Source organism: Netta rufina, assembly GCF_964035555.1.
Source record: "Netta rufina genome assembly, chromosome: 1".
Classification (NCBI taxonomy): Eukaryota; Metazoa; Chordata; class Aves; order Anseriformes; family Anatidae; genus Netta; species Netta rufina.
In genome coordinates, this window is record NC_140123.1 from 131,247,274 (window position 1) to 131,272,911 (window position 25,638).

General features: G+C 36.6%; 2 protein-coding genes across 5 annotated transcripts in view; one reads left to right on the forward strand and one right to left on the reverse strand.

Moving 5' to 3' along the window:
• DNAI7 (dynein axonemal intermediate chain 7) overlaps positions 1-25,638 on the reverse strand; it is a gene marked incomplete at its 3' end in the record, with an annotated part of 52,174 nt that overhangs the window by 4,257 nt on the left and 22,279 nt on the right. Inside the window, exons 5-13 of the mRNA XM_084303537.1 lie at positions 15,654-15,726; positions 14,599-14,690; positions 13,354-13,455; positions 10,926-11,063; positions 7,731-7,877; positions 6,304-6,407; positions 4,575-4,851; positions 2,673-2,778; positions 288-454 (exon numbers count right to left, since the gene is read on the reverse strand). Coding sequence (XP_084159663.1) covers positions 288-454; positions 2,673-2,778; positions 4,575-4,851; positions 6,304-6,407; positions 7,731-7,877; positions 10,926-11,063; positions 13,354-13,455; positions 14,599-14,690; positions 15,654-15,726 — 1,206 coding nt within the window. The remainder of the gene's footprint in view (positions 1-287; positions 455-2,672; positions 2,779-4,574; positions 4,852-6,303; positions 6,408-7,730; positions 7,878-10,925; positions 11,064-13,353; positions 13,456-14,598; positions 14,691-15,653; positions 15,727-25,638) is intronic.
• Positions 19,654-25,452, forward strand: ETFRF1 (electron transfer flavoprotein regulatory factor 1). Of its 4 annotated transcripts, none has more exons than XM_084303552.1 (5): positions 19,654-19,711; positions 19,780-19,942; positions 20,032-20,247; positions 21,009-21,055; positions 25,235-25,452. In XM_084303552.1, the coding sequence occupies exons 2-3, from the start codon at positions 19,898-19,900 to the stop codon at positions 20,242-20,244; spliced, it is 258 nt and encodes an 85-aa protein (XP_084159678.1). In that variant the 5' UTR covers positions 19,654-19,711; positions 19,780-19,897; the 3' UTR covers positions 20,245-20,247; positions 21,009-21,055; positions 25,235-25,452. The 4 variants fall into 4 exon arrangements, with proteins under 4 accessions (XP_084159678.1, XP_084159677.1, XP_084159679.1 ...); XM_084303551.1 differs by adding an exon at positions 21,612-21,779 and having other exon boundaries at positions 19,661-19,942; XM_084303554.1 differs by having other exon boundaries at positions 19,662-19,711; positions 19,842-19,942.

The following is a 25,638-nucleotide window of genomic DNA, read 5'->3' on the forward strand; positions in this document are numbered from 1 at the left end:
AATGTCGGGCTTTGCTTTTATTTCACCCTAGAGCATTTACAGCACAACAATTTAATGTATCCATGCTAGCTGCGCTGATGAACGCTGATCAAATGCGTGCTTCAGTAAATGCTGCTCCAAAAATTGGCTATGTCTAACTGAAAACACGATTTCATAACTTGGTCCTTTAGTTCATTGCTCAAGAAACCAACATATATATAAACTGCATACATACTATGGTGAAACAACTCCAGAACAGCTCTTCAGGGATGAAGACTCCATGAGGTGTAATACATTTTTTCACTCACCTCCACCATATTCCAGTTCTTGACTTGTTTGACCTGAGGTGGAAGCTGCAGTGCATCGATATGGTACACACCACCCACTGGTACAAACTGTTGCAAATCAACAATATTTTCATCAGTTATCTCATCTTCTTTTTCATTGGTCTCTTCTTGCATCTGTGGACTCAGAACTACAAAACAAATAAGAAAGAAGTGTTAATTTGGTGCTTGAACTAAGCCATTGTAATTTCATACTACTTTTTTTTTTTTTTTTTTTTTTTTTTTTTTACATCTCCACAAGAAGTCTGTGTACTTGAAATGCTTTACGTTCTGTGGTATTTCAGCTCCATCTGCTGGTATGCTACACATATTTGAACAATTAATGGAAACAGTTGGACAATGAAAAAAAGCTTTTTTTTTTTTTTTTTTTTGGTACTGAGCTTTCTAGCAGATTAATCTCTACTCTTGCTTTGTAGTCAACTCACACTGTTTCATATAGTAATAAGGTTTTACTGACAAAAAAAAATCAGTTGCATCAGTAATCAGAAAAATTTTACAAGTATACGAGACAGTAGATTCTGGCCAGGTTTGGTAAGATCTTATTGGCATGGAAACAAGGCAAATCAAAAGGTATAAGGCAGCTATAGACTACAGGTGAAAGCTATTTACAAAGAGCATAAGGCGTTTAACATGTTAAACAAAATTTTTAGAAAACAAAAGACAATTCATAATGTTTTTTTTCTATGTATAACTGTGTATGTATGAATTCAACTTTTACTCAATTGAAAAAAGTTATTAGAAGGCAACAAGGTAATGAACTAAAATGACTAGAATCACTTTCTTCAAAAAAAAAATCACAAAACATTGTATCAGATGTTACAGAAGGAGAAAGTTATTGTTAATGGGGATCAAGGAAGTGTTCATAATGTCAAAACAGTTACTGTGTTATAAAAAAATACACTTTTAGAGAGTGAGATAATCTTAAAAAAAAAAAAAAAAAAAGACAAATATCTGTATAAACTGCCTTCAAGCTTTTTACAAAACAAGTGAAAGTTCTGTTAATTTTGTAACACCAGCTTTAGTTGCATAGTTTATGTAGAGCTTTTACTCTACTGTACTCAGACTAGAAGATGCAATTCAAAGATCCTTTTGCAGTTATTCTGAGCAAAAAAATTACAAAAACTAAAAACCATTTTAATACCAGTCACAATATAGCTTGCACTTTAATGTGCTTTCTAAAGTAATAATACAATAATATTTAAATGTCTTCTAAACAAAACTATTAATTCTGTTAAGATAAATTCTTAACACTAGTACAACTTAAATCCAGAGAACAACCTGCACTAGTTCTTGCTCTTTTCTGTGTTGCACACTCCTGATTTTCTACTGTTTTACCTTAGCTGCCTGTTTTCACTGAATTTGTGGTAACTTACTATCCTTTCAAACCCCATTCCCAAAAATGGTTGAATGGGTTTGCAAATCATTAGCATGTCAGCAAAGGCATGATTTTAAAAGCCTTCTCTCCTTATTAAAGCAAATAGTAGCTTCAAAGTCATTCAGATATAAGTAGTACATTTCTGGGTACATATATTCAATCTAATAATAGGGATTTTCAACGCCTTACAGAAATAAAATATAACTCCCCCTCTGACTGAAGTACAAAGTCCTTTATACTCTCTTGAAAACCACCTTGTTTGGGTGATCCATAAGGTACAGTCTGACAACGTGCTTGCTGCAACTCTGTTTAGCAGAAAGTTGTTTTTTTTTCAAATGAGCAAAAGGCTGCAAAGCTCAGCTGAACTCTGATGAACAGTTTGCATTTTACTTAAGACAGTACTACCAGAAAACTCACTTTTACTAAACCAAAGGACACTACAGCACCACAGAAACTTATAACTTATGTTGGACAGTTTTAGTTCCTGGATTAGACCCTCTTTTAGTAAAGCACATCAGTCTATATCCTACTCTAAGTAGATGTTTAAGTAGTACTTTGTAATACCTATGCTGCCTAAGTACATACTAGTGTAAGTACTGGATTTATTTTCTTCTGGAGAAGTTAATCTCACCAAGCAAACTGGCAGATTCATAAATATTGTTTGCCTCGCTCATAAACATACACATACATAAACATATACATAATTACTATGTTTATGTACATTTATGAATTAACACATACATGGGCATAAAAAAAAGTGTAGGGACAAGATCAATCTCCCTATCTCATTTTTTCCTCTGCATTTAACAATCATTAACAGAAGCGTCAACAAAACTCATGTTATAAAGTCAGCAATGTATTTATAAACTTTGTTCCATTTGCATAGAGATCTATATCACCATGCTTCCATATACAAAACAAGACATTTAAAATCAGTAATTCTGTAGTGCTGCAAATAAAAACTAACCAAATACCTTGTGATGGTATGTCTAAGATTTCTGATTTCTTCTCAGTTGCCTCCTCTGTCTTCTCATTTATGTCAGTTACGCTATTGTATTTTTCTTTGAATGAAATAGCACTCTATAGAAAAAACAAAAGACATCTTTTATTAGGCAAACAATAAAAAGAGCATATCACCTCCTCTAAAACAATGGTCTAAGGAGAAAGAGTGCAGTTCTACTCTTGTAGCCATATTTGTACCAATCTTGCTACAGGGTCAAGGTTTTTGGAGAAATCATTTTTACCTATATAGGAAAAATATTTTTTATTAAAGGCATGCTCCAATGGAAGTTTGAACATGTAAATAGAGAAAAACATAAAATATTTACTTCATTTCCACAGCAAATTCGACCCCAAACCCCACAGATACCATACAAGCATTTAATCATATTAGCAATGTGTGCACTCAAATATTATGCTTTTGCTGCCTTTACAGCTGAAAAAATGACACAAAGAAAACTTAACCCAATGTTGAAACCAAACCCATGCTGATACTCTGTCAGCTTCCCCACTTCCAGTCTTAGACTGTGCCTTGCCTGTAACGTTTATTCCCTTTCCCATAATGTTTCAAAACGTTTTTCAAATTTTCAAAATGTTACCCTAGACTTCTAGGCAAAATTCCAACCCAGATATGAATTCATCACTGTCATAGTAGACTTCTGGAAGCGCAATGGTAGACAAATGGCAGTTCAACACACAAACCAGGCATTCAGAGGCACGGGCACCTCCTGTGTCCTGTGGCGTGCCTGACATTGTGCTGGATGAACAAACACCTCAACTAGGACAGAATGGGAGGGCACTAAGGTGTTTACCCACGTAAATGTGGAGGAGATCAAGGCAGAGCCAGACAGGAGTGACCACAATATCTGAGAGAAGTGGAAGCTACAGAGAGAACAGGAAAATTCATGAAACTGCATTCAGAGAAGGAGAATAAGGCCTGTAAAAGAAAAAGAGAAGCAATGGAATGAGAAGCCTGGAGAAAGCCTGAAAAACGCATGTGAAAACTGCAGAAGGATGAGACTTATCATGCAAAATAAGAAAAAAGGAACCAAGAAAAATGTGATTTCAGGCACTGATTCACTACAGAGGATTTCAGGGACCAAAAAGGCAAGAATCATTGATCCAGGTATTAAGAAGGTATGAAACATGATGGCTTACAGCTTTTTATGCAGAAATTTTAGATAGAGAACCCGAGTCGTTTATCTGCAGGTCACAGGTGCGACCAAGTGAAAAACTCAAGCCCAGTAACAAGAATACAAAAACAACCGATCCCTCAACACCCAGAGCCAACATACTCCATTGAAGTTTGCAGAGGGTTCAGCTGCCAGAAACAGGTTTTGAAAGCTCTCTAGTGGCAAAAGCTTCAACATACAGGAACTGAGCAACTATGTAACTGCACAACCAAGACCTATTGAACTCTGAATCCTATTTTGCACTCTTCTGATGTCCCTAATACTGCATTCCTGTAGTGATTTTAGTGAGCTGTAAGTTTCTCCGAAGCAGAATATATCCATCTTGACTTATGTCACAGACACCTGGATATATCTTACAAGAGATACAACCTTGCATTCTTCATGGCATGATCCGACTCATAAAATGACAATCAAATGCCAACCCATGCAGCATGCCAATACCCTGCAACTGTCACAGCCTGTCAAAACTTTCCTTTCTACCATTTTTATGACAATCTTCAGTCGTTCATCTTTCCACACCCTCAGAAGATCTATGACAATCTTAACACAAGTTGTCTTTTTCCACAAAAGTTTAAGAACTTTGTTCTCTCAGGCACAGGGCACATGAAGAAGCTATTACACAGCAATTAGGCCTCAAGTAACAACAGCACCATAAAATATCCTCTTGTGAGATTTTATGCCTACCTTTCTCTCATCAGAATGTGCTTCTTCCTCAGTGGGCACATTGGGCTCTTCTGCAGCTTTCTTTTCTTCTTCTAGTTCTTCTACATTGTCCTTTGAATGATGAGTTGACTCTTTGCTTTCTAAGACTTCCAATTTCGGCACACTCTGGCACTGCAGCCAAAGTGGAGATACGTGGTCATAATGAGTGTGCAATATGCGAACAGCAACATTACTCACAGCCAGGGACTTTGGAAGATCGAATCCATGATGTGTATCACAAAACACATGATTCTTGAACCTGTAAATAAATTAAAGAAATAAAAAAGTTCCCTAAGTAGGATCGGCAGCACTTATTTTCACAGTTATTCATGAGTATTCAAATTGATGTTCTACACTAAAAGTCACCTAAATCCTCTTTTGTCACATGGCACAGTGTAAGAATTAGATTTGGATGTTGCAATACTCTTCCTGCCCTGCATTAACAGCTGTCTGTAAGCTCCTCCAGAAAACCTGCAACTGCATGAAGGGCATCAGGAGCTGCAAAAACGTAATGGTCCTGATAGGAAGACAAGGCGACATAATCAGATGGCAGCTGTTCTACACAGTACATTTCTGATAAAACAGATTAATTTAATGGGCAAAGTCCTACACAGGTAAAATCACTATTTGTCTGTGTTACAACAATCTCAGCATGTTCCACGTAAAACACAAAGGGATACAAAAGCAATTCTGATAATCAACAGCATTACACACCCACCAATCCTTTTGACAGCATAGGAATCAGGCTAAGAGCAGCACAGGAGGCCAGCCTGCATCAGACCACTTATCTAACTTTTGAGTCAGGATTCTTGCATCTGTCAGAGTAGACGTTTAAGTTTCTTACTCATTGCAATTCCAGCCCAGCCAAATGCAAAACAATTTAAATAATACTGATTTTCTGCCTAACAATAGAAAAACATCTTCTAGTAAAGCACTATTTAATTTTTAATATGATTTTTTTTTTTTAATTATATGTGCTTCTTGTACACCAAAAGGCTTTAACTCGAATGGGCACTTGCCAGAGGTCAGTCTAACATTGCTCAGGATCAGCCTTCTAGATACCCTAGCAAAACTTACAACAGCAGGTCCTCAGTCAAGGCAAAGTCACTTTATTCCTCATATTTGCAGATAGGGAGTAGGAAGGCTGCTCAAAAAATTGTTTTGGAACTTGTTCTGAAAAATGTATCTACTAAAAACTCTGATTCAGAATGAACCATTGATGATATTTACATTCCAAGCTCTATAATCATTTATCTAACAGAGCACTGAGCACAAAGCATCATTCACCACTTTGCAAGGAACTGTGAAGGCTTAGAAATTATTTTAAGGCATCAGCAAAAAAACATTAATTCCAAAGGAATTTCAATTCTCTGCATGAGTTTTATTGTTTTTATTTTAAAATTGTTCTGTCAGAAACAGGGTTCTACTCCAGCATTTTAAGAAAAATATATATTATATATATATGTGTGTGTGTGTGTGTGTATGTGTATCTAAAGATACACATATAAAAACACTCCAGTTGTTCAATAAAAAGCTGATGTAACCGGGATCTTCCTTAGCAACAGGATGGTATGAAATTCATCAGCTGGGAGTCTGTAGAATAAATGCTATTCACCATAAAGGGATCACAAGAAACCAGTTCTTTGTGTTTACTTGATTTGATTAGACAAAGCCAGGCTTCACTTCAATTAAGAATTTCAGTATGTTGTACCTTACTTTCTTCTTCAGATTGGCCCAAATACAGAAAGTAACATTTTTGTCCTTTATGACTGCCTGCATATTTCCAGTGTCAGAATCTTCATACATACTAGCTGTCTACAAAGAAGCAGATTAAATCACTTTTTCTTCTTATTTATTTGTTTTTCTTAAATTTATACTGGAATAAATAAATTTAAAAGAAAAGACATGTAAGAACAAAAACACACTGGACAAAGCACATAAGTTGCATCCCTTGGTAAAACTTGAACTATGTTATTTTTTCTTCCTCTGACATCATCAATTCTGTCAGTCAAAATACTGCCAAATATGGGGTCTTACGTTATCCCCTTCGATGGTTCTGCCAATCTCTCTTAATTATTTGCCTTCAAAAATACTTCTCAGTACAAATTTAAAACAAAAAATTTTTAAAAAAGCATTTCTTGAATAATAAACACTCCTACACCACAGTCACTACAAAAAGTATTTTTTATTTTTGTTAATATAAAACCTGTAAAATTATAATTACATGAGGAGTTCAATCCTAAACTCAGGAAAAATGATCAAGAATTCACAGAAAGTTTTGACTCTCAGCAAACACACAACTGTTTCACTATTTCTTTTATTTCCTTTATTCCTTTTTTTTTGTTGTTGTTGTTGTTTTTTTTTTTGTTTCCTCTATCAATACTCTTTTACTAACCATACTTACACATATGATTAATATGCTTAGAATAGCATATGCTATGGTGGTTTAACATGGGTAGATAGCAAAGCACCACCATGCTGCTCTCACTCCACTCACCGCCAAAGTCCCGCAGCTGCCAAAGCCTTGCCACATAAACCCAATACAAGCAAGATCACCATCTGTACCTATGTACATGCAACCCAGAAAAAGGATTCATAAATACGTTTTCATTTTCTTGTTTAAATGCCTTTTACGCTTCCTAATATTTTCACTTAGTCACATGGTCTAAGATTTTGGGTAGATGTGTGGTGCCAGGAGTTGGACTTGATGATCCTTATAGGTCCCTTCCAACTTGGGATATTCTATGATAATATTTTAGTCATATCTACTTGTATTAAAAAGGTATATAAGCTAATCATATGATCTACTTTTCACATTTGCAATTTTTTTGTAGAGTCAGCTAACTTCTAATTTAAAACAGCGACAAAATAGGAAACAAACTTCACACTGAGTCCCTTGTTTCCAACATCTCCAACTATCACAAAAGTTCAAAGTAATTGAATATCAAACACCTTAATGGTAATGGTAGTTTCCACTGTAAAACTAAGATCTTAAGAGGTTATGAAAAAATAGTCTGGTATCTACTCTACATGTGATTTGTGTAACAATATAAGAAAAAACATCACAGCAAAACACTTGTAGCAAAAACTTTTATGCACTGTGTATATTACAACTTTGAAGTAGTAAATCTTACTTACTTTAAGCAGGTGTTCTGTTGCTTCATTGTACTTCTGATGAAGTAAATTCTGCAATTCCAAAATAGTTTCCTGGTACTGGACTATTTCTTTTTCTGTTATCTCACTTGGTGGTGTGTCCAAGAGGAAAAACTGCAACTTCTCAATTAACTAGAAGACATTATATGCAGGTAAAGTGCCTCTGTTTTGACACCAACCCCAGCATAATGTGTGTTCATTCCCTAACCTGTGGGCTGTATAGAATTTTAGCTTATAAAATTTATTGAACCAGTTTGTCACATGAATAAATCTGTTGGTCAAAAATTAGTTTTCATGAAAAGCTTACAGCCTTGTTGAAACATATCTTCTATAGCAAAAATCGCAACTGCTAAATCTAAAAAAATATGTAATAGTGAAACACATAGCAATTAAATTTTAATTCTCAGAACAATCCTTAGTGTGAAGTTTGGAACTCTGTGATAACATTGTTATCTTCCATTATATGCTAGTATCTTGACATCTAAGCACATGTACAAGACTAAAAAATATTCCTAGTTGGCTGAAGTTTTAAAGACACTGATCTATCACAGGGGAAAAAAACAGTATTTCATTGGCATTGTATTTATTAGCATACTGTCTAGTAAAACTGAATTTCAAATCTGTTGATAAAATTTGTATTACTATTCACTTCCTATCTACAAATTATAGCCATTAATGTTAATAAATGCTGCACAGAATCAGGAATAATTTGTTTCACTTTATCTGTATGACTTGCTTATTTCTCAAGAAAAAAAGGTGAGTTTGGGGCTCTGTATGGCGAAGGTTGTAACTTCAAAGTAGATGAATGACAACAGTAAAATGACTGTAAATATTAGCATTTTAAAACAAACTTCAAAATGAAGATTACAGGAGAAAAAAAGAAAAAAAAAAAAGTAGTACATAAAGCTTATGAAGCTGCTGTTTCATGCTGACCACCTGACTATTACGGAAAACTTCACAATGCTATATTTGGAATACCTTCTAGCTATCATTAGAATTACAAAATAAAGACATTAACTGGAGGGAGGATGTTAAATAAAAATCAACCTTCACAGAAGCGAAGAAATGATCAGAATAATTATAATAGCTTAAGACCAGATGATCTTGGAGGTCTTTTCCAACCTTAATGAATCTATGATAGAAGAGCTTACCACAGTGGGCTATGGACAATCTGTGGTCTATGAAGCCCCAGTAAACTGTTTACAGAACAAAATTAAATAGGGTTTTTTAAATGGGGTCTATCAGTGCATATGATAAACCATGAAAAAAAAATGAATTTTAACAGTAATGTATTGATGCAAAAACCTTGTGGATCATTGCCAGTGATGGTATCTTCTCAGTCAGACTATAGTCAAAAGTCACAAGTTACAAGTAGATGTTAAATTCATTCAGGGGCTCCCATCCTTTTAGACTACTGTCCCAAATGCCATCTTCTTTTCCTCTGTGCCTTGGCATCTTTGCTTCCTGTCCCTCCTCCCCTGGGCCTGACTCCTGCCACTTCACAGGCATCTGCATCCTCAGAAGCCTCCCTTTCTCTTTTCTTGCACCCTGCTTCACTCTGAGGGACTTGCACCACTGCCTCTATCTCTCTACTTGTGTCATTCCTGCAGTGATGCCTCTCTTCACAGCTCTGGGCCACAGGTCCGCAGTAAGAGGATGAGAAGCATTAAACATCATCCATCTGCGGTCCCCCTTGAATAACACCTCTCCTGTCATCTCTGCATGCCTCACCTGTAATGGGAAGCAGCACCACTTATCTGGCAGAGAGGAGAAACACTGTTGTTATGCAGACAGAAGAAGAGCTATCACTGCAAAGACATATTATGTACCTCTTCTCTTCCCTGTGCTCTCCCAGGCCTGCAGTGCTGAGACAAAGGGAAAATTGGATTACATTTTATACCTCCCTTCCAGACTCACTGGACTGTTTTTCTCTTAGCCTGTGAAATCGCAGCACTACTGCTTTTTAAAGGAATAGCAAAGCAGCAGCAGATGTATAACAATATTACTGTCTTTTTATATTTAACTTTAACACAGTCTGCCTTGATAGTGAGGTGACCCCTATCAACTAGGATCTACAAGATCTCACAGTCCTGAGTGGTTAAAATTTTTCTCCAGATACATGAACAGAGCAGGAAAGAAATGCTTAGATGTTCAGGACCAAGAGAAGATAACCACTATTTTAGCACTCTTTGACATCACCTCGCATTTCCAACAGGAGCGAAATAAAAATGCCTATGTCATAGTATCACATAATACTCTACTGATCATACAGTGCAAGGGAGCACACATCTGCAGGACCTAGAGTAGCTGTAACTGTTTCGGTGTTGGATGGGAAACATGGAGGAGTGGGAAAGAAATGTGTTTGGCAGAAAGAGTTGACAGCAGGGAGTCTAGTGGAGAGAAGGAACGGAAGTGGGCAATCGTCATGCTTTTTGCTTGGTCTGCAGCGTAGAAGAGAAATGGGAGAAGTAACCTGTTGAAATTCTTGGAAAGGACTAGCATATTCCCCACTGGCTCAGAACAAGACAGTATGTGGCAGGTGAAAATTGCAGCACTCCGGAAGCATTGCAAGATGGGAAGTCTAACACAGAACCAAACTAGCCCAGTGAAAGATGTATTACGTATGCAACTTTCATCCCCATTTCTGTAAGACACCTTCTAACTTGCAGAATGCTATAAAATTAACATAAATGAAAAGAAAATCCTAAAATTTGATATCAGACACAAATTGCTTTGAATTGCCTCAGAAACCATCAATGATTGGCTGTGCATTTTGGGAACCCCTGCTATTACACAACACTTTACTGACCACAAACATTATGTAGTAAGACTTTTGTCCACTGAAGAATCTAAGTGTGACATGAGCTGATACATTCTGGCTCAAGGCTTTTAAAATGTAGATAGCAGGGGAGATGGAGGTTGGAATACTAGAGCTCAGCATAGAAATACTACACAGAAGTCCCTCAAAGGCACAGCATGTTTAAAGTCAATAGTCTTCTCCTTTAGACCTAACAATAAATCTGTAATAAAAAAAATAAAAACTGAGGAAAGATTACTGGCTGACAAAGGTTATAGCCAATTTCAGTCACTTGACTGTTAAAAAGAAAAGTAGGTGGGGGGAGCAGTAAAAAGGACATACTTTAGTGACCTTAAACCAAAGGATACCATTTTAACATTTACATTTAGTACTTGTTGTCCCTTCTCCACAACAAGTTGAATGTCCTTATTTCGATCTTCACGCCATAAGCTCATGAAAGTATTTATTTCCTGTGGTATAGTTGGGTCAGGACTTCCATCACAAGCAATATAATGCTCCCACTATAGAAAACAATCAAAAGAAAAGTAGATATGGGCATGTGGTGCAAATCATTATTAGAAGAAAAAGGAGGATTCTGAAAGACAAATACATTTAGTGATACATTCACAAGTGCCTCTAAACAGGACTGTAATACTACCTGGACTACCAGTGATCACTATGCCAGAAAAGAAATGGTTTACTTCCGTACTAATGCATTGAGATACTTCTGCCTACCTAATACTTACTGTTTATTCTGTTCATTTGTTAGTGGGTTCTGTTCTCCTCAATAAAACTTGCATGTCTACAAAAGCAATGAATTCAGTACTTGACACAGAATGAGGGGGTGAAAGAATAAATGGCTGAGAATGTAACTGAGGAACCAGGGCAGGTGGAAGGGGCAGATGGTTCTCAAAACAGATATGGCCAATAAAATTGAGTTCTTACACTGGCAATAAAGCTCCTTAAGAGATTTCTACTCCAACATGTTTATTCTTCCTTTCTCAGCCCCTGAAGATTTCCTTCTCCTTTCTAGCACCCACTCAGGTATCATAGAAAGCTCCAGTGGGAATCTCAGAAGGATAGAATGATGTTTTTAAAAAAATGATGTAATTTTCAAATAAATTATTGGTCATTTTTATAAGTGAAAATTAATCAACAATCACAATCCACTTAACTCTATGAATAAGCCTAACTTTGGCTCATAGGATCAATCTACAACCTATAATGTGTGTTGTTTTTTTTAATCCATACAGTAAGGTATTTAGGAAACCCTGCCTCTTTGTATACTGTGACGGTCAGTAATGCAATGTTACTGAAGTTTGTGTTAAAATCTAAAATGGATCTTCTAAAGCAAAGGTGCTTGCATTCCCAACTGCTTGCATAACAATTTACACTGACTTCAAAAGCAGTAACAACAGTGCACTGTTACTCAGTGCACTGAAACTCCTGTATAAAGATTGATCAGTCTCCAGGAATAAAAGCATCTGGTAATTTTTTTTTTTACACCTTTGTACTTAAGACTGAGCTTCATTTTCATCATTAAGAAAGCACATTCTCATAAATGAGAACACTTGCTCTTTAAGGAAAAGGATACTTTTCATAAAAATAAATAAATATGCCTTATTCTGATTTGAAATTGCTTAGAAATAGAAACGTAGCAGTTGGTATTATGTATTTCTTTTGCCCTAAGTATTCACAGCAATAGACCAATGCAAACTCTGGTATTTCCCATAATTTACCAATATTGTATTTGAAGATTTATTTTTTAAAATAATAGGCATATTTTGCCATTATTTTTCACAATAGAAAATGTTTCTCTTTTCAGAAAATGTTTTTCTTTTCAGAAAAATCCATAAAAAAACTGTGCTCTTTCAAAATGACTGCCAGATCCTGTTGTTCACAAATATAATAAAGTCAGAGTTTGATGTCTACTGGAAAAGGTACTAAATAGCACCCAAATGCGTCAAGACATAACTGTGCAGTTATCATACTATGCCTGTGCAGCCACAAAAGGCTAAAGCCACAGTGGTCTACAATAAGAGTGTACCAGCATCGCTAGGACTGTTCCCTCCATAGTGCTTGTGAGGCCGCATCTGGAGTACTGTAACTTGAGTATATATTAAGAAATATACAAGACAAAGAGAAAACCCTTGTCAACAAGTCTATTTAACATTAACTGGAACCAAACTGACCAAATATGATAGCTACTGAGTGATGTTTCTGTAAGATGGGTTCACAAGAGTGAAACATTCTATGAGTCTACTTACATATCTTATTATTTTAAATTTAACTTTACAGATATATAGTAATATTGGGTAATAATTCAGCCTCCAGGTATGTCACCCTAAATTACAGACATTAACTACATTTTCATGTGTTTCTGGCTCTGATATGTGTCCCAGATTTGTGTTTGTTTTAGCCAACCTGTCTCCAAATGGTGACTTGGAGTGGTGGTGATGGCGGTGGAATGTTTAAGAGTAGAACAATTTAAATAAAAAAGAAACAACAAATACCAGAACATCTGAAACTACAACTGTCCTCCACTGCTGGGGTAAGCTGTGGGGTCCTAATACCTTGATAACCCATACAGTCTCCTCCTTGCCATTTTTCTTTTACATGTGAAACAAGGTACATAAAGGAAAGTAAGCATGGCCAATTCTTACCCTGAGACAGAACTTGAGAGGTAGTCATAGTACATATCTAAATTCAAGAAATTGAAGCATTCCTAGATTTTGTAATGGAGAAGTAGCCTAAAGCTTCTTTGTTGTCTGAACTCTGCCACACTGGGCAGATTTTGGAAAGAAACCTTACCTTTGCATGGGCTCTGTATTTTGTTTTCCACAACTGAGCAGACACAAACTTTTCTTCCAGTGAATGAAGTTCTGCTAGTTCATACTCCCTTCGCTCTTGATCCTGTTAAAATATTTGTGTAACAAGCAGAGAAATTAAATATTTGTTTTCCTTCTTACAATTATTTTATATCAAAGAAAATAATTTGGAATATTTGAATAAGTTATAATTTGAACAAATCCAAATGCTGATTAACTTTTTTTTAATGAAACATTTAATTCAGAACGTTGCAGTAGTTAGCAATATGCCAGTGTCATCACATTAGTTGCTGAGCCATATGATAAACATTGGTGTGTCATATGACTTTTATCCTCAGGCTACAAAAGGGTGCAAGAAATTTGTAAATTTTTAAATTATAATTTCAGCTATTTTTTATTATAATTTCTGCTATTTAAAATTCTTCTTGTGTGTAAGGGAAAAAATACTCTGTGAAGGACAAGATGCACAGGCAAGAGTGGTTTTTCTTCTGAAAAACAAAAAAAATACAAAAGATAGAAAAAAGCAAAAGGTAAAAATTGGTCTCACAAAAATATTTGGATGTTACTGATCATGTCTTTTTCTGAATTTCACTCTTCTCAAGTTCATAAACATACATATTCAAATACACCTATATACATGTATATATACATATGCATATCCGTATGTCTGCTTTAACATGTAATCACTTCTAAAATTTATACCAAAATTTTCTTGCTCCAGCTGTACTACATATAATTCCGAGGAAGACAAAAAAAATATAAGCAATTCAAAGTCAGTGGAAATGAGTAAGTATTTATTCCAACTGGAATATGACATACCCCAAAAGTTAACATATCTAACCACAACATCTTCACGTAACAAAACCAGGCAAGACTATCTTGTCTCGGGGAATTTTTCTGAAAGCAATGCTAAGTCAAATATTGGCTTAGAGAAAGAACAGAATACATTACAATTTCAGCACCATTTATCTCGATTGTATGTGTATTGTGCTTTATTTAAACACTAATCTAGATTGCTACCTTCTCAACTTTCAGTGGCTTGGCTAAATTTTTCATGCTTAACTTTAATGTAGCGATGCTTGAAAATCTCCTCTACTTTGTTCCCAACACTAAGGACATAATGAAATCCTTTTTCATTCTCACACTAAATTAGTAATGCTTTACAGACCCTGTCACAAGTTTAGAAGTGGAGTTAGAATTTTTCAGTAACTGTTGCATATAAACTAACTTTTGCCTCAAGCTTTTCCATCAGCTCTCGTTCAATCCTCTCCTTTTCAAGTCTTGCTGCTTCTTCTTGTTCAGCTTGCAACCGGGCTTCCTCTGAAGATTGGGAAATATAACAACAGCATAATTACATTTTATTAAAACAAGACAAATTATTTTGTTACTAGCTGCAGTGACAAAGCAAGTATAATAGTAAACAACATAAGTAGGCATCTGCTATTGCCCAGAAATCTTCCAAATGATAAGAATTTGAAACATAGTACTAAAACCCACTACCTGTGGTGCTCCTCAACCAGCCCATGACAACACAAGTGGAGAAAGGGATCAGCAAGCCCTTGTTTCACCCTCAAACAGTAGCAGGAGCACCCTCTTCCTTTACCTACAGCTTGAACAAGTTCTTAATCCAATGGTGAAACTGCCTGATCGGTTCAGTTTTAAGCTTCTCCTCCTTTTCTACATCTTTTGGTGGGAAACTCAATCTTAGATTTATTTCTTTACTAAAATAGATGAAGTTTTAGGCATGTCTCATTGGCTGTCAATCCCCTTCAGGATCAGTTACTCCTGATCACGGGTTTAGCTTTTCTTTGCTGCCACAGGGACAGCAAAGGGATAGCAGACACCAGCCACCTCCTGACAATTGATGTACCCTGTGTGTCTTCTCTGGAAAAAGTCCTCTTCAGAGAATTTCTCTTACCTATCGATATATAGGCTTGAGAGAAGAAAACCACAGAACACTGCACTTCTAACTCACTGAGAGTGTTTCAAAATGTAGTGATAAGAGAGGAAGAAAATCTAATTCTTCCTGCTATTCTCACTCCCAGGTTCCTAATCACGGTAAAAATAACTAAAGGAAAAAGTGTGGCTGTAATAGGAAAGTGAGATGTGGGCAGCAGTAACAAGTAACACAGAATTCGTCCCACAGAAGAGAAGAGAGATGAATAATTTGTATTTGTGAAATACATTGATAACAGTGCCCATACAGTTAGGCGGACTACTTTTTGTCTAATTAAAATAAATGATTTGTACCATCACTTCCCCTGTAAATGAAGTACATAGTACCTTCCTCTTTCAGCCTCCTTTCTTCCTCTTCTTTCTGTAATCTCAGTTTTTCAGCCTTTTCTTTGCCACTGGACTTTTTCTTTGCAACAAATTAAAAGAAAACAAATGTCAGTATTACTTTCATATATCTGGGGAGGTGTTCACCCTCTGTAACCTGAGCTCTTTTAATGTGATCCTTGAATCCAAATTAAGATTTTAGACTGCCATTGATGCCCTAAAATGGCAATATACATCCCACTCTCCATTTTTCTTTACATTTCATGATGTAATATATGCTCTTATACGTAATGGATCATTCTGTGCTAGGCATTCCTGAACACAGGAATATTATTTTGAATGTGGAAATGGAATAACAAGTAGATCTGGTAAGAAAGGAGATGTCACAACTTCAAACATCTTAAGATACTTCTAGGAAATGCATTTTGGGACATTGGCAAGTCTTGTATTTAGAAGCATCTAAACCACAAAACAACAGAGCTCTCTCTACTGTTATAAAATCTAAACTGCAACTCAAAACAGTTAACTGCTCCAACTAGCACTAACCTCTAGGCTAATCCTAAAATAATAATATACTAAGTTTGTGTTTCTCAGAAATTATCAAATCTTTGCATGAAGAACATTTCAATAATAAAAGGTAAACACCACATATAACCTACAGTCATGTAACCAAAAGGGAACACTTATTTTTGCCCTGTAATTCATAGGTCTCATTGATACCTCACTGATTTATAAATATATATGAAACTGTAATAATATGCACAAAGCCAAGCTGTCTTCTAGACACTTGAACAGCTATATGTAAAGCATAATTCTCCCTCAGCATGAAGATATTAATGGCCCCTCACTTTTTTTTCCCTCTCCAGCAAAAATGCAGATTCTTGGATGATTTTTTAAAGTACTTTATGTTGACACAGTCTTATAGTGTTCAATCAAACGTGTAGGATCAGCAACGTCACTATAAAACTGCACTTAAAGACACACAAGGAAAATACTGATTTCCTATTGATGCAGTAGCAAATGCAGCCTAGAGTTATAACCCTCAACAAGTGCATATTTAGTAAAAATCCAATTATATTTATTCAGTTTTACTCAGGGTGTACACAGGCAAATGCTGCCATTGCATATAATATATTGCAGTTAGTGTGGCTTGATTCCAGCTGGGGTTGATGGAATGATACCATGGAGGAGGGCTGCTCCTGAAGGCAGATGCTGCAAAGACAAGGCCTGAAAACAACACAATTAACAAACAAACAAGAACCAAACACACACACAAAACAAAAATAAAAAAAATAATAAAAAAACAACAACAACAACAACAAAGAGACTACTATCAGAGATGAAAGAGAAAGATGGACCAAGAAGTAAATCAAAGCAAGTACATGGAGCTTGTGAAAACAAGGAAGCTGACCTCGTAGTGAACTGCAATATGAATTCACAGCCAACAGTATTGCTTTAGTGGAGCAGATTTTTTTTTTTTGCATACGTGAGAAAAAAAACAGTATTCTGCATAGTGTCCAATGTATGGAGAAAACAAGGAGTGACAGCAGGCTAAACAAAGGTTGAAAGCAAAGCTACAGATGACAAAATACAAGATAGCAAGGAAGACAAATGACTTGTGTTTTGTGTACTGGCTGAACAATGGCATTCTGCTGCTGAAACGCCACTGAAAAGAAATTAAATGAAATCATGCATTTAATTTTTCAAAGCAGAGAAAATATGGAATGTAAATCAGTTCAGTAGATGTGGTAACGTGAAAAAGGAGACACATCATCTATTTAGACATCTGACCTCGATGTATTTTAGAGAGCTGAAATTAGGATCCTAAATCCTCATACTCACTGGTGAGATACAAGGGCTTACAAGGATTCAATCTGGGAAGGTAAAATGCCTAAACCAGTATGACTGTCATCCAAAGCATCAGCAAGTGAATACACTTGGATGGTATCACAATGTACAGGAGACCTAAGGACCAAAGGTATCTATTAGGAATGCAATTCTCCTTTTCAGCTGAGAAGTGGGTGCAGAATTGTACCAGATCAGCACAGTGCCCTTCTTGCAGAGGTGTAAACACAGAAATAGAGAAAGAGATCCAACACCACTGACAGGGAGAAAGACCAAATGAAAACTTAAGTCCAAACACCTGCAAATGAACCCGATGGCACATGAACTCTTTCCACCCATTCCACCTGAGTATTCTTTTAGTATGGTAAATATTGTTAAAAGTAAACCAATTTATTTAAGACATAAACAAGAAACACCTTTGTCATTCAGCACACAGAAAGTGTGTCCTCAGTACTGTAATGTCACGCTTTGATTTTGACAAGTATATTTTCAGAAACAAATAACTGCTTAGAAAGCTACTCACTTTATATTACTTTGCACAGCAATAAATAAATGCACAAATGTAGTATTGAACACAAAGTTTACCATAAAGCTTGAACAAAAACAATGGTGAAAGTTTAGTTCCAACAACAAACATACAGTCAGCAGTTAGCATCACATCTTGCCATATTTGTTACCAAAACATTTATTTGCAAAAACTCTTCTACAACAGTCAACAAAAAATTCTACCTTTTGCAATTTCATAGAAGGGTCAGTTCCTTCCAACTGAAATAAAATAAAACAAAATAAAACAAAACAAAACAAAACAAAACAAAATAAAATAAAATAAAATCCAAGTATCTTTCCTTCCAGTGAAAATGAAAAGATCATCTTGCTTCAATTACTTATAATCGCTTTTAGTCAACTTGCTTTCACAATCTTATGACTTAATGTAGTACTGACAAATGTGAGATGTACAATTCCCCAAAGAACACATTTGAACGTGTTCTTTCTGGGGGTGGGGATAGTTTCATTTTCATTGCAACTGAGAATGAGCCATGGACACGAACTAACAAAATCCCACCTCCTGTGGACTTCTGCCTGTTGTCCATCCCCCCTATGCATCAAGCTCAGCGGCCTGAAAGCCAGGACACCGGCTTGCTGTCCCGCCATCCAGTACCAAGCCAAATGCTGTACCTGGGCCAAATTTGCCCCCTCTTCCCTAGCAGTTCTGCAGGTCTGCTACGCAGCCTCCTTGTGCAATGTGCACACGCGGAGTGTCACGGAGGCACCTGCCGCTCTTTCCATCTAACCAACTGGCCAGGAAATATGGTTCAAAAAAGAAATAAATCGATTTTAAAGAGCATACTATTGTCACAGCACCTTTATTATTGCAGAACAGCTTAAAAATATTTTGTTGATGTAAAGTCCAAAAATATCCAATGTTTACTTTAATTTCAGCATGAAACACTTAGACGTTTTACTCACTGAATTTACAAAACAACAGGAAATAACAGCACACCACTGAAATGAGCACTGCAAGGTCCAAAGTGTTTTATATGAAATAGAGCATAACTTTACCTACCCACCTTTTTATTCTTTTTTGGACCCTAGAAGTTGAGGGAAGAAAAAAAAAAAAAAAAAAGCATCAGAGAACAGGGTATAGAACATCACAAATCATTAGAAAAGCCAGCTACTCCGTAAAGCACGCTGAGACTGCCTGCCAAGAATGGATGATAATTTCAGTATCAGGGACAATTCGCTGCTAACACGATTCCAGCCCAGCATAATTAACACTCGGGCTACAGCTGTATATTCCTGTTAGACACGCACCAAGCAGACAGCTCAGCCCAGAGCACTATTTTAGTCCAAAAGCAAGAGGCTTTCAGCGGTTTCTGAGCCGGCCACCTGGCGCTGCCGAAAGCCCCAACGATAACCCGCGCCGCGCCGCGCCCACCACGGCCTGACCCCCTTCCCTCACGGGGACACCCCGCGGCAGCCGAGGCTGCTCAGGGCCGTCCGCAGTCGGCGACAGGCGGAGAGATGGCGCGACAGGGGGCGACACGAAGAGCAGGCCGCCCGCCCTCACCATGTCGCCGCCGCGTTGCCGGGGTGACGGCGGCGCCCAGCGGCGGGGCGGTGCCGCGCCGTGCGGCCCTGCCGTGAAGCGGCGCGCTGTTACGACAGGGCGCGCGGCCGGGGAGCCCCTGACCTTCCCCTCCGCACCGGGGGACCCAGTAAGTGCCCCAACAAATAGCCCCGTCTGGGTAAAAACTGTAAACGGCCAAACCGTAATTGCTTACAGGAGGCTGGACCGGGATTTACGGACTTCCACAGAAGGCTAACAGCAAACCGATTAATCTTCAGGTAAATTAAAGACGCAAGCAATCGCGCAGGGCTGCAGAGTTCGGGGAAATGGGAGAATGGCCAGTTCGTTACGAGGGGAAGTGCTGAATCTTTACAAAAACGTAAGTGCTTTACGTGCGTCGAGCTTAACCGGACAAAGCCCTTTTAACTGGAAGCCTGTCTAAAAGGAGTTTTTTCTTCTTCCCTCAAGCTGCTGTACCTCGGAAGGGAGTACCCCAAGGGAGCAGACTACTTTAGAAGCCGTTTGAAAGCAGCTTTTCTAAAAAATAAAGATGTGAAAGATCCCGAAAAAATTAAACAACTAATTGCCCGAGGAGAATTTGTGATAAAAGAGTTGGAGGCTTTGTACTTCCTCAGAAAATACAGAGCAATGAAACAGCGCTACTATGATGACAAGGAGTAACCGGTATTAATGACTATGTAATGCTACAAATCCATAAAAGCAATCAATAAAAGAACTGTAACCTCAAAAGAAATGTAGATCCTTCCAACCCGTTTGAAGTACAAATTATGACTTTGCTTACCCTTAAGTAGGTGCTTGAAAGATCTGGGGGTTGTATTGTGTGGGTAGCAGGTTCTTCTTGACTAGCTTTGACCTCCTTGATCTGAAACTTCACGTATGAAAATAATTCTGCAGGGAGCAGCGGCAGTGTGCTTCTGTTATATTTCAATGTATGTGCTGAACAGTTAGCTGGTGATCAGCTGAGTGTTTATTTGAGATGCTGCATGCCTCTTGTTACTTAGAGGATTAATATGCTTTTTCAAGGCTTGTACATTTAAAGCATCATTCCCACCATAACTGAGCACCTGCTTGAAAATGAGGAAGTTCTCAAAAGTTTTAGCTACATCTGCTTCACGTGCAAGACTCCCAACGGCAGGCTGACAGAGGTAGTGTTACAGAGAACACTCTGGGAAGGGGATGGAGTAGAACAACAACGGTTTAAGTACTTAGATCCTACAGACAATTCCTGCACCTACTGCTGATTTCTGAGGTTGCGTAACTCCTGTAGCAGGAGTTTAGAACTTGATCCTCTCCTCTGGAAGAGAAGTTTGACCCTGGCTGTTTGCTCCACAGCCAATTCTTTGTAGACTTTGGCTCAGCTAGCACAAACTTGTGCCATAACTGTTACTCTGTATATACTGTGGTGTTTTTTTTTTTCCCCACAGAACTAAATTACACTGGAGATGGAACAGAAATAATCTTTGAAATATAGGTAAGTACTCACTGCAGTAGAACTGCTGACAACAGCAACAGTCTATACCTGCATAAAATCCAGAAAAGTAAAAAAAGAAAAAAAGTAAATAAAAAAATTAAGGCCAATTAGAAGGTATGCTACCTTAAGATAAAGTATGTGCTTCAGTTTGTAGCACCATGTTGATGTGAAGAAGTATTCCCATATAATTTACTAACTCCTTTACATGTTGCACTTAAAACTACCCTGAACAAATAACCTCTACATGCAACATTCAACTTACCCTTCTTGGTAACTGGTAAAAGATTATCCAGATGGGATAACTAAGAAGGGTGAATGTGCAAGTTATAGAACAGTAGCAATTCTACACTTTGTTCCCCCCATAGGACACAGGAGTGTCTTTTGTATTTTCTCCTAAGTTTACAAAAGGCATTTGATAGAAGAAAGCATGCACAGCTGGGAATGAGCACAGCTCATATTTTAGACTTGTAGACAAATTTGAATCGAGTCTGCTGTTATGACTAACAAAAGCAAGGTCTCTGGGCATGGCTGGGAGTTAATAGCCCTTTAATTCCAGAAAAAGGAACAAGATGTGCAACCTCACAAGGCTCTGCTCAGAGAACAGGATGCAAAAATAGCACAGACCGCTAGAGGGATCAGTATTACAAAGCATTTTGTCAGAGTGCTGCAGCCCCTCTCAAGAGGAAGGGAACACCACTGGGCAAAGACAACCACTTTATGACAGGTAATGAGAAGTACAAGAAATAAACTGAAAACAATCGTCGAACACATGCAATTCATGGGTTACCCCATTACAAAGATGATGAACTGAAATTCTTCGAGAGAAAAGCAAACGGGGACAGAAATTCACAATACCTATTATTTTTTTTTTTATTACATTACAATAAATAGGAGCAGTACAGTTTGACAAAAAAAATGACAAATTCCAGATCACTTCACAGCACATACTCCTAAAAACATTAAAAATTTTAAAACAAACAGTGGTCTTTTTTTTTTTTTTTTTTTTTAAACTTAGTATATGGTACGACCAACATTCCGGTCACACAACCAAATGATGGAAAAACTGGATCACACTGCATATGTTCCACATCAAATAAAGCACAATGTACAAAATGTGCATGTTTCAGTTTACACTATACAAAAATAGTTAAAATACATTCCAGGTAAACATATTACATTAAGAAGTCATTCTAGTAAGAAGTTGGCACTCAAGAGGAAAAAGCAGAAGTATTTTCAACATGAAAACACGAGACAGTGGAATAAAGAAATGTTAGGAAAGATTTACCATCTATGTAGCTTTATGTAAACTTCAGACAAAATGATTTGTATACAGTTTGATGGTCTTTGAAGGTAATAATTGTATTGCTTTATAAAGCAACGAGTAGAAGATTGTGTGTCAGGATTTACCCATGACAGAGATCCTGTTATTGTAACAAATTCTATGCAGTGTAACTTTTTTTTTTCTTAAGTTAGGGAAAAAATATAGGGCAATGAGACTGGTTAAAATAATTTTCAGTTCTGAGAAAACCAATGATAAAGTTTTTTACTGGTGTTACATAAAGCTACCATAAGGTGTTACTCCCTGACACATGGCAATTTAATGTATTAACATGGTAAGTGATTCACATGTTTATTTAGCAGTTACTATCAGAAATGATAGTACATCCAGGTATGTTTTTTGAAAGCATTTCAAATAGGGAAAAGACGGAATAATTATGAGATCAACGTGTGCAAGCTGCAATCCAACATGCTTCACACCAAATCTTTACAAATATTAAGACAAAACTGCACAACCGTGGCAAGGATGAGCTTTTTTTTTTTTTTTTTTTATGTCTATAAGGGCAAACGTAAATAGACTGTAATAATTTGATTGGTAGCTACAGATCACACTTACTGAAAAAAGTACTTACATATAGCTTTGTGTTAGAGCTATATTGATCTGCATTTGATGATTAAGACGTTTCTGCTAAATTTATTTCTCCTACCATTTTTAATTAAATTAATATGAGAATTTTAGACCAGCCCTAATTTTACATGCAGTGTGACTCAGTTACCAAAAATCGTAAGTCATCTTAGGATTGCTTTTGTTTGCTCAAGATATACTATCCAGTTTTGCTGTGTTCTTCATATATAATCAAGAGCATCTAAAATGTGCAAATAACCAGTTGTCTCCAATACATCTTTTAACATTGGATGCTGTAAAATGTTTTGTAACATTAAGAATTTGTCTGTATTCCTTACTGGCCCTTAAAATGTAGTGCTAGTCTCTCCTATTACTATTTTTCACAATCTTTCATAATCTGAAGTATATTTCGTATCAAAGCTGAAAGGGGAGAGACTGGGTTTTGGTGGGGGCCTAGGGGAACAAGCAGTGCAGGCATGGAAAGGCATTCGTTTGTTAAATTCTCAGCCACATTAGTTAAAGAACATGCAGCAATCCAGACAGTACACTTCCCCTAGCAGCTCTGCAGCTCTCCACCTAACAGTTACTGCTGTGTTTTTCTTTTTTGTAGAAAGAAAAATATTACATTTATGCAGTTGCACCTTTGACATCATATAAAAGGTCTAAGTTACACTGGTATATTAGAATTCTACTGTGTAAAATTTCCATGTAATGGTTTAGCTATACTTTAGGTTACGGAAATGGTGCTCTTCCCTGTTCCAAACTTCCAGGATTTACCAGTCCAGTGTCCTGAATTACCCTACGTCAACGTCATGTTTAAATTTTTAGGGTACACCAAAGTCACACTTTTAAATTTTACTCTGCAGCTGACTTAGGGACTAGTGTACCTTCTGGAACTGAGGCCACACTAAAAGCATCTAACAAGGCAACATTTGCAGTAAGATGACAGGAACTGGTAGCACTGCAATTACTGGCTCTTACTTTGGTGCAGAATAGCTGGACTACTTGAGTACCAAAATGGAAAGCTTCTGCAAAAATTCTGCATTAATTCTGATCAGAAAATAAAAAAGGAAAAAAAAAATCACAAGAAAATATAACCACAGAAAAAGACAACATTAAAATCTTGGTCTAGTTTCATGACAGTCTAGACACTGGAATGCCACTCACCAACCATATAATCTGTGCAACAAAACCAGCACTTCACAAACATCACACAAACATTGAGTATGGGAACAATGTTCTACGCTGAAGATTTGTGCAAATTCCACACCATTTTATGGCATTGTGGATTTCCAAATTATTTGTATGAAGCAGCTAAATTCAAGCTCATTAATTCATTGATTTGAGGTTACTAGAATTTAAAAATCCCTCCCCTATTTTTACATAAAATAGGCATCTGGAAATATTTCATGCCACCCTTGGGGAAAAAAACAAATGGTTTTAATTTGCTATGTAATTTAGGAGTCATTCTGATTTAATTCTTATGATAAATTCTGGATCCATGTATGAATTAACCTAAGAATTTGAATCAACTTATCTATTAAGGCTTTCTAGTTTTTCCTACAGACACTAAGGGTGAAATCTTGTACCTACTGAACAAAGCTACTTAAAGATAATTTACTGCTATGGGGTCAGGAGAGCTAAGATTTCACCTTGGTGTCTTCAGACACAAGAAGTTAAGTGAAAGTCTTAAAGCAATGCATTAACAACAGCAAATCAATCTAATTAGAACTTTTACTTTTTCCATTGCCAGATGTGCATTATTGTCTTTTTTTAATTTTTCTTTTTTTTTTTTTATAGAAAAAATATAGTATTTAAGGAGTGACCGTGACAAATTGCAGTGAAAAATTTTTTGTGAAAGTTTTATCTTTACATTCATTAGAGTTGATCTGAAATGCTACAAGACTAGATGCCTAAAAGCAAAATCTACAGGAAGACTATAAAGGCTTCTGGTCTCTCTATATTGCAGTCAGTCTAAATTAAAAGGAAGTCTGAAATGAAAGTCTCTTTTGCTAACTAATCTGTTTTCCCAACCAGATTTAAAAAAAAAAAAAAAAAGAAAAAAAAAAAAAAGGAAAGGGGATGTTAGAATGTGTAGAGCATCATTTCATTGTTTTGTTTGCACACAGAACAAAAGTTCACAATCAGTAAGAAAAATAGGAAGTTAGCGACTGCATGCACCAAAGAGTCCTAAGACAGGGTTTTTTTTGTGTGTGTTTGTTGGTTGTTTTTTTTGTTTGTTATTGTTTGTTTTTTTTTGTTTGTTTTCTTCACAGGCATTGCTAGTTCAAGAACCAACACTCAAAGAATACTGGCACTTTAAGAGGAATGAAGTTTCCACTGTCATTTAAAACAAGCATTCAGGTAAAGCTAACAGGATCATGAAGCAGAAAGTAAAGTAATGCTAAAACAAATGCTAATAATTTAGTGTAATGTACAAAAATTACTTAAGTATGTCTTAAGAATAAGGATAAATTGTATTTACATAATTATACACTTTGTCTTTGTCTTCTTTTTCTTCTTTTTACCATCTTTGCTCATCTTCTCTTTGTGTTTTCTGATTTCTCGAACTAATGTATAGAAGGCATCATCAACACCCTGAAAAAACACAGAGTTGCACACATTAAGATCACATTAACAGACTTAATTGTCTAGGTAAGTACAGTCTGTTTTCATCTGA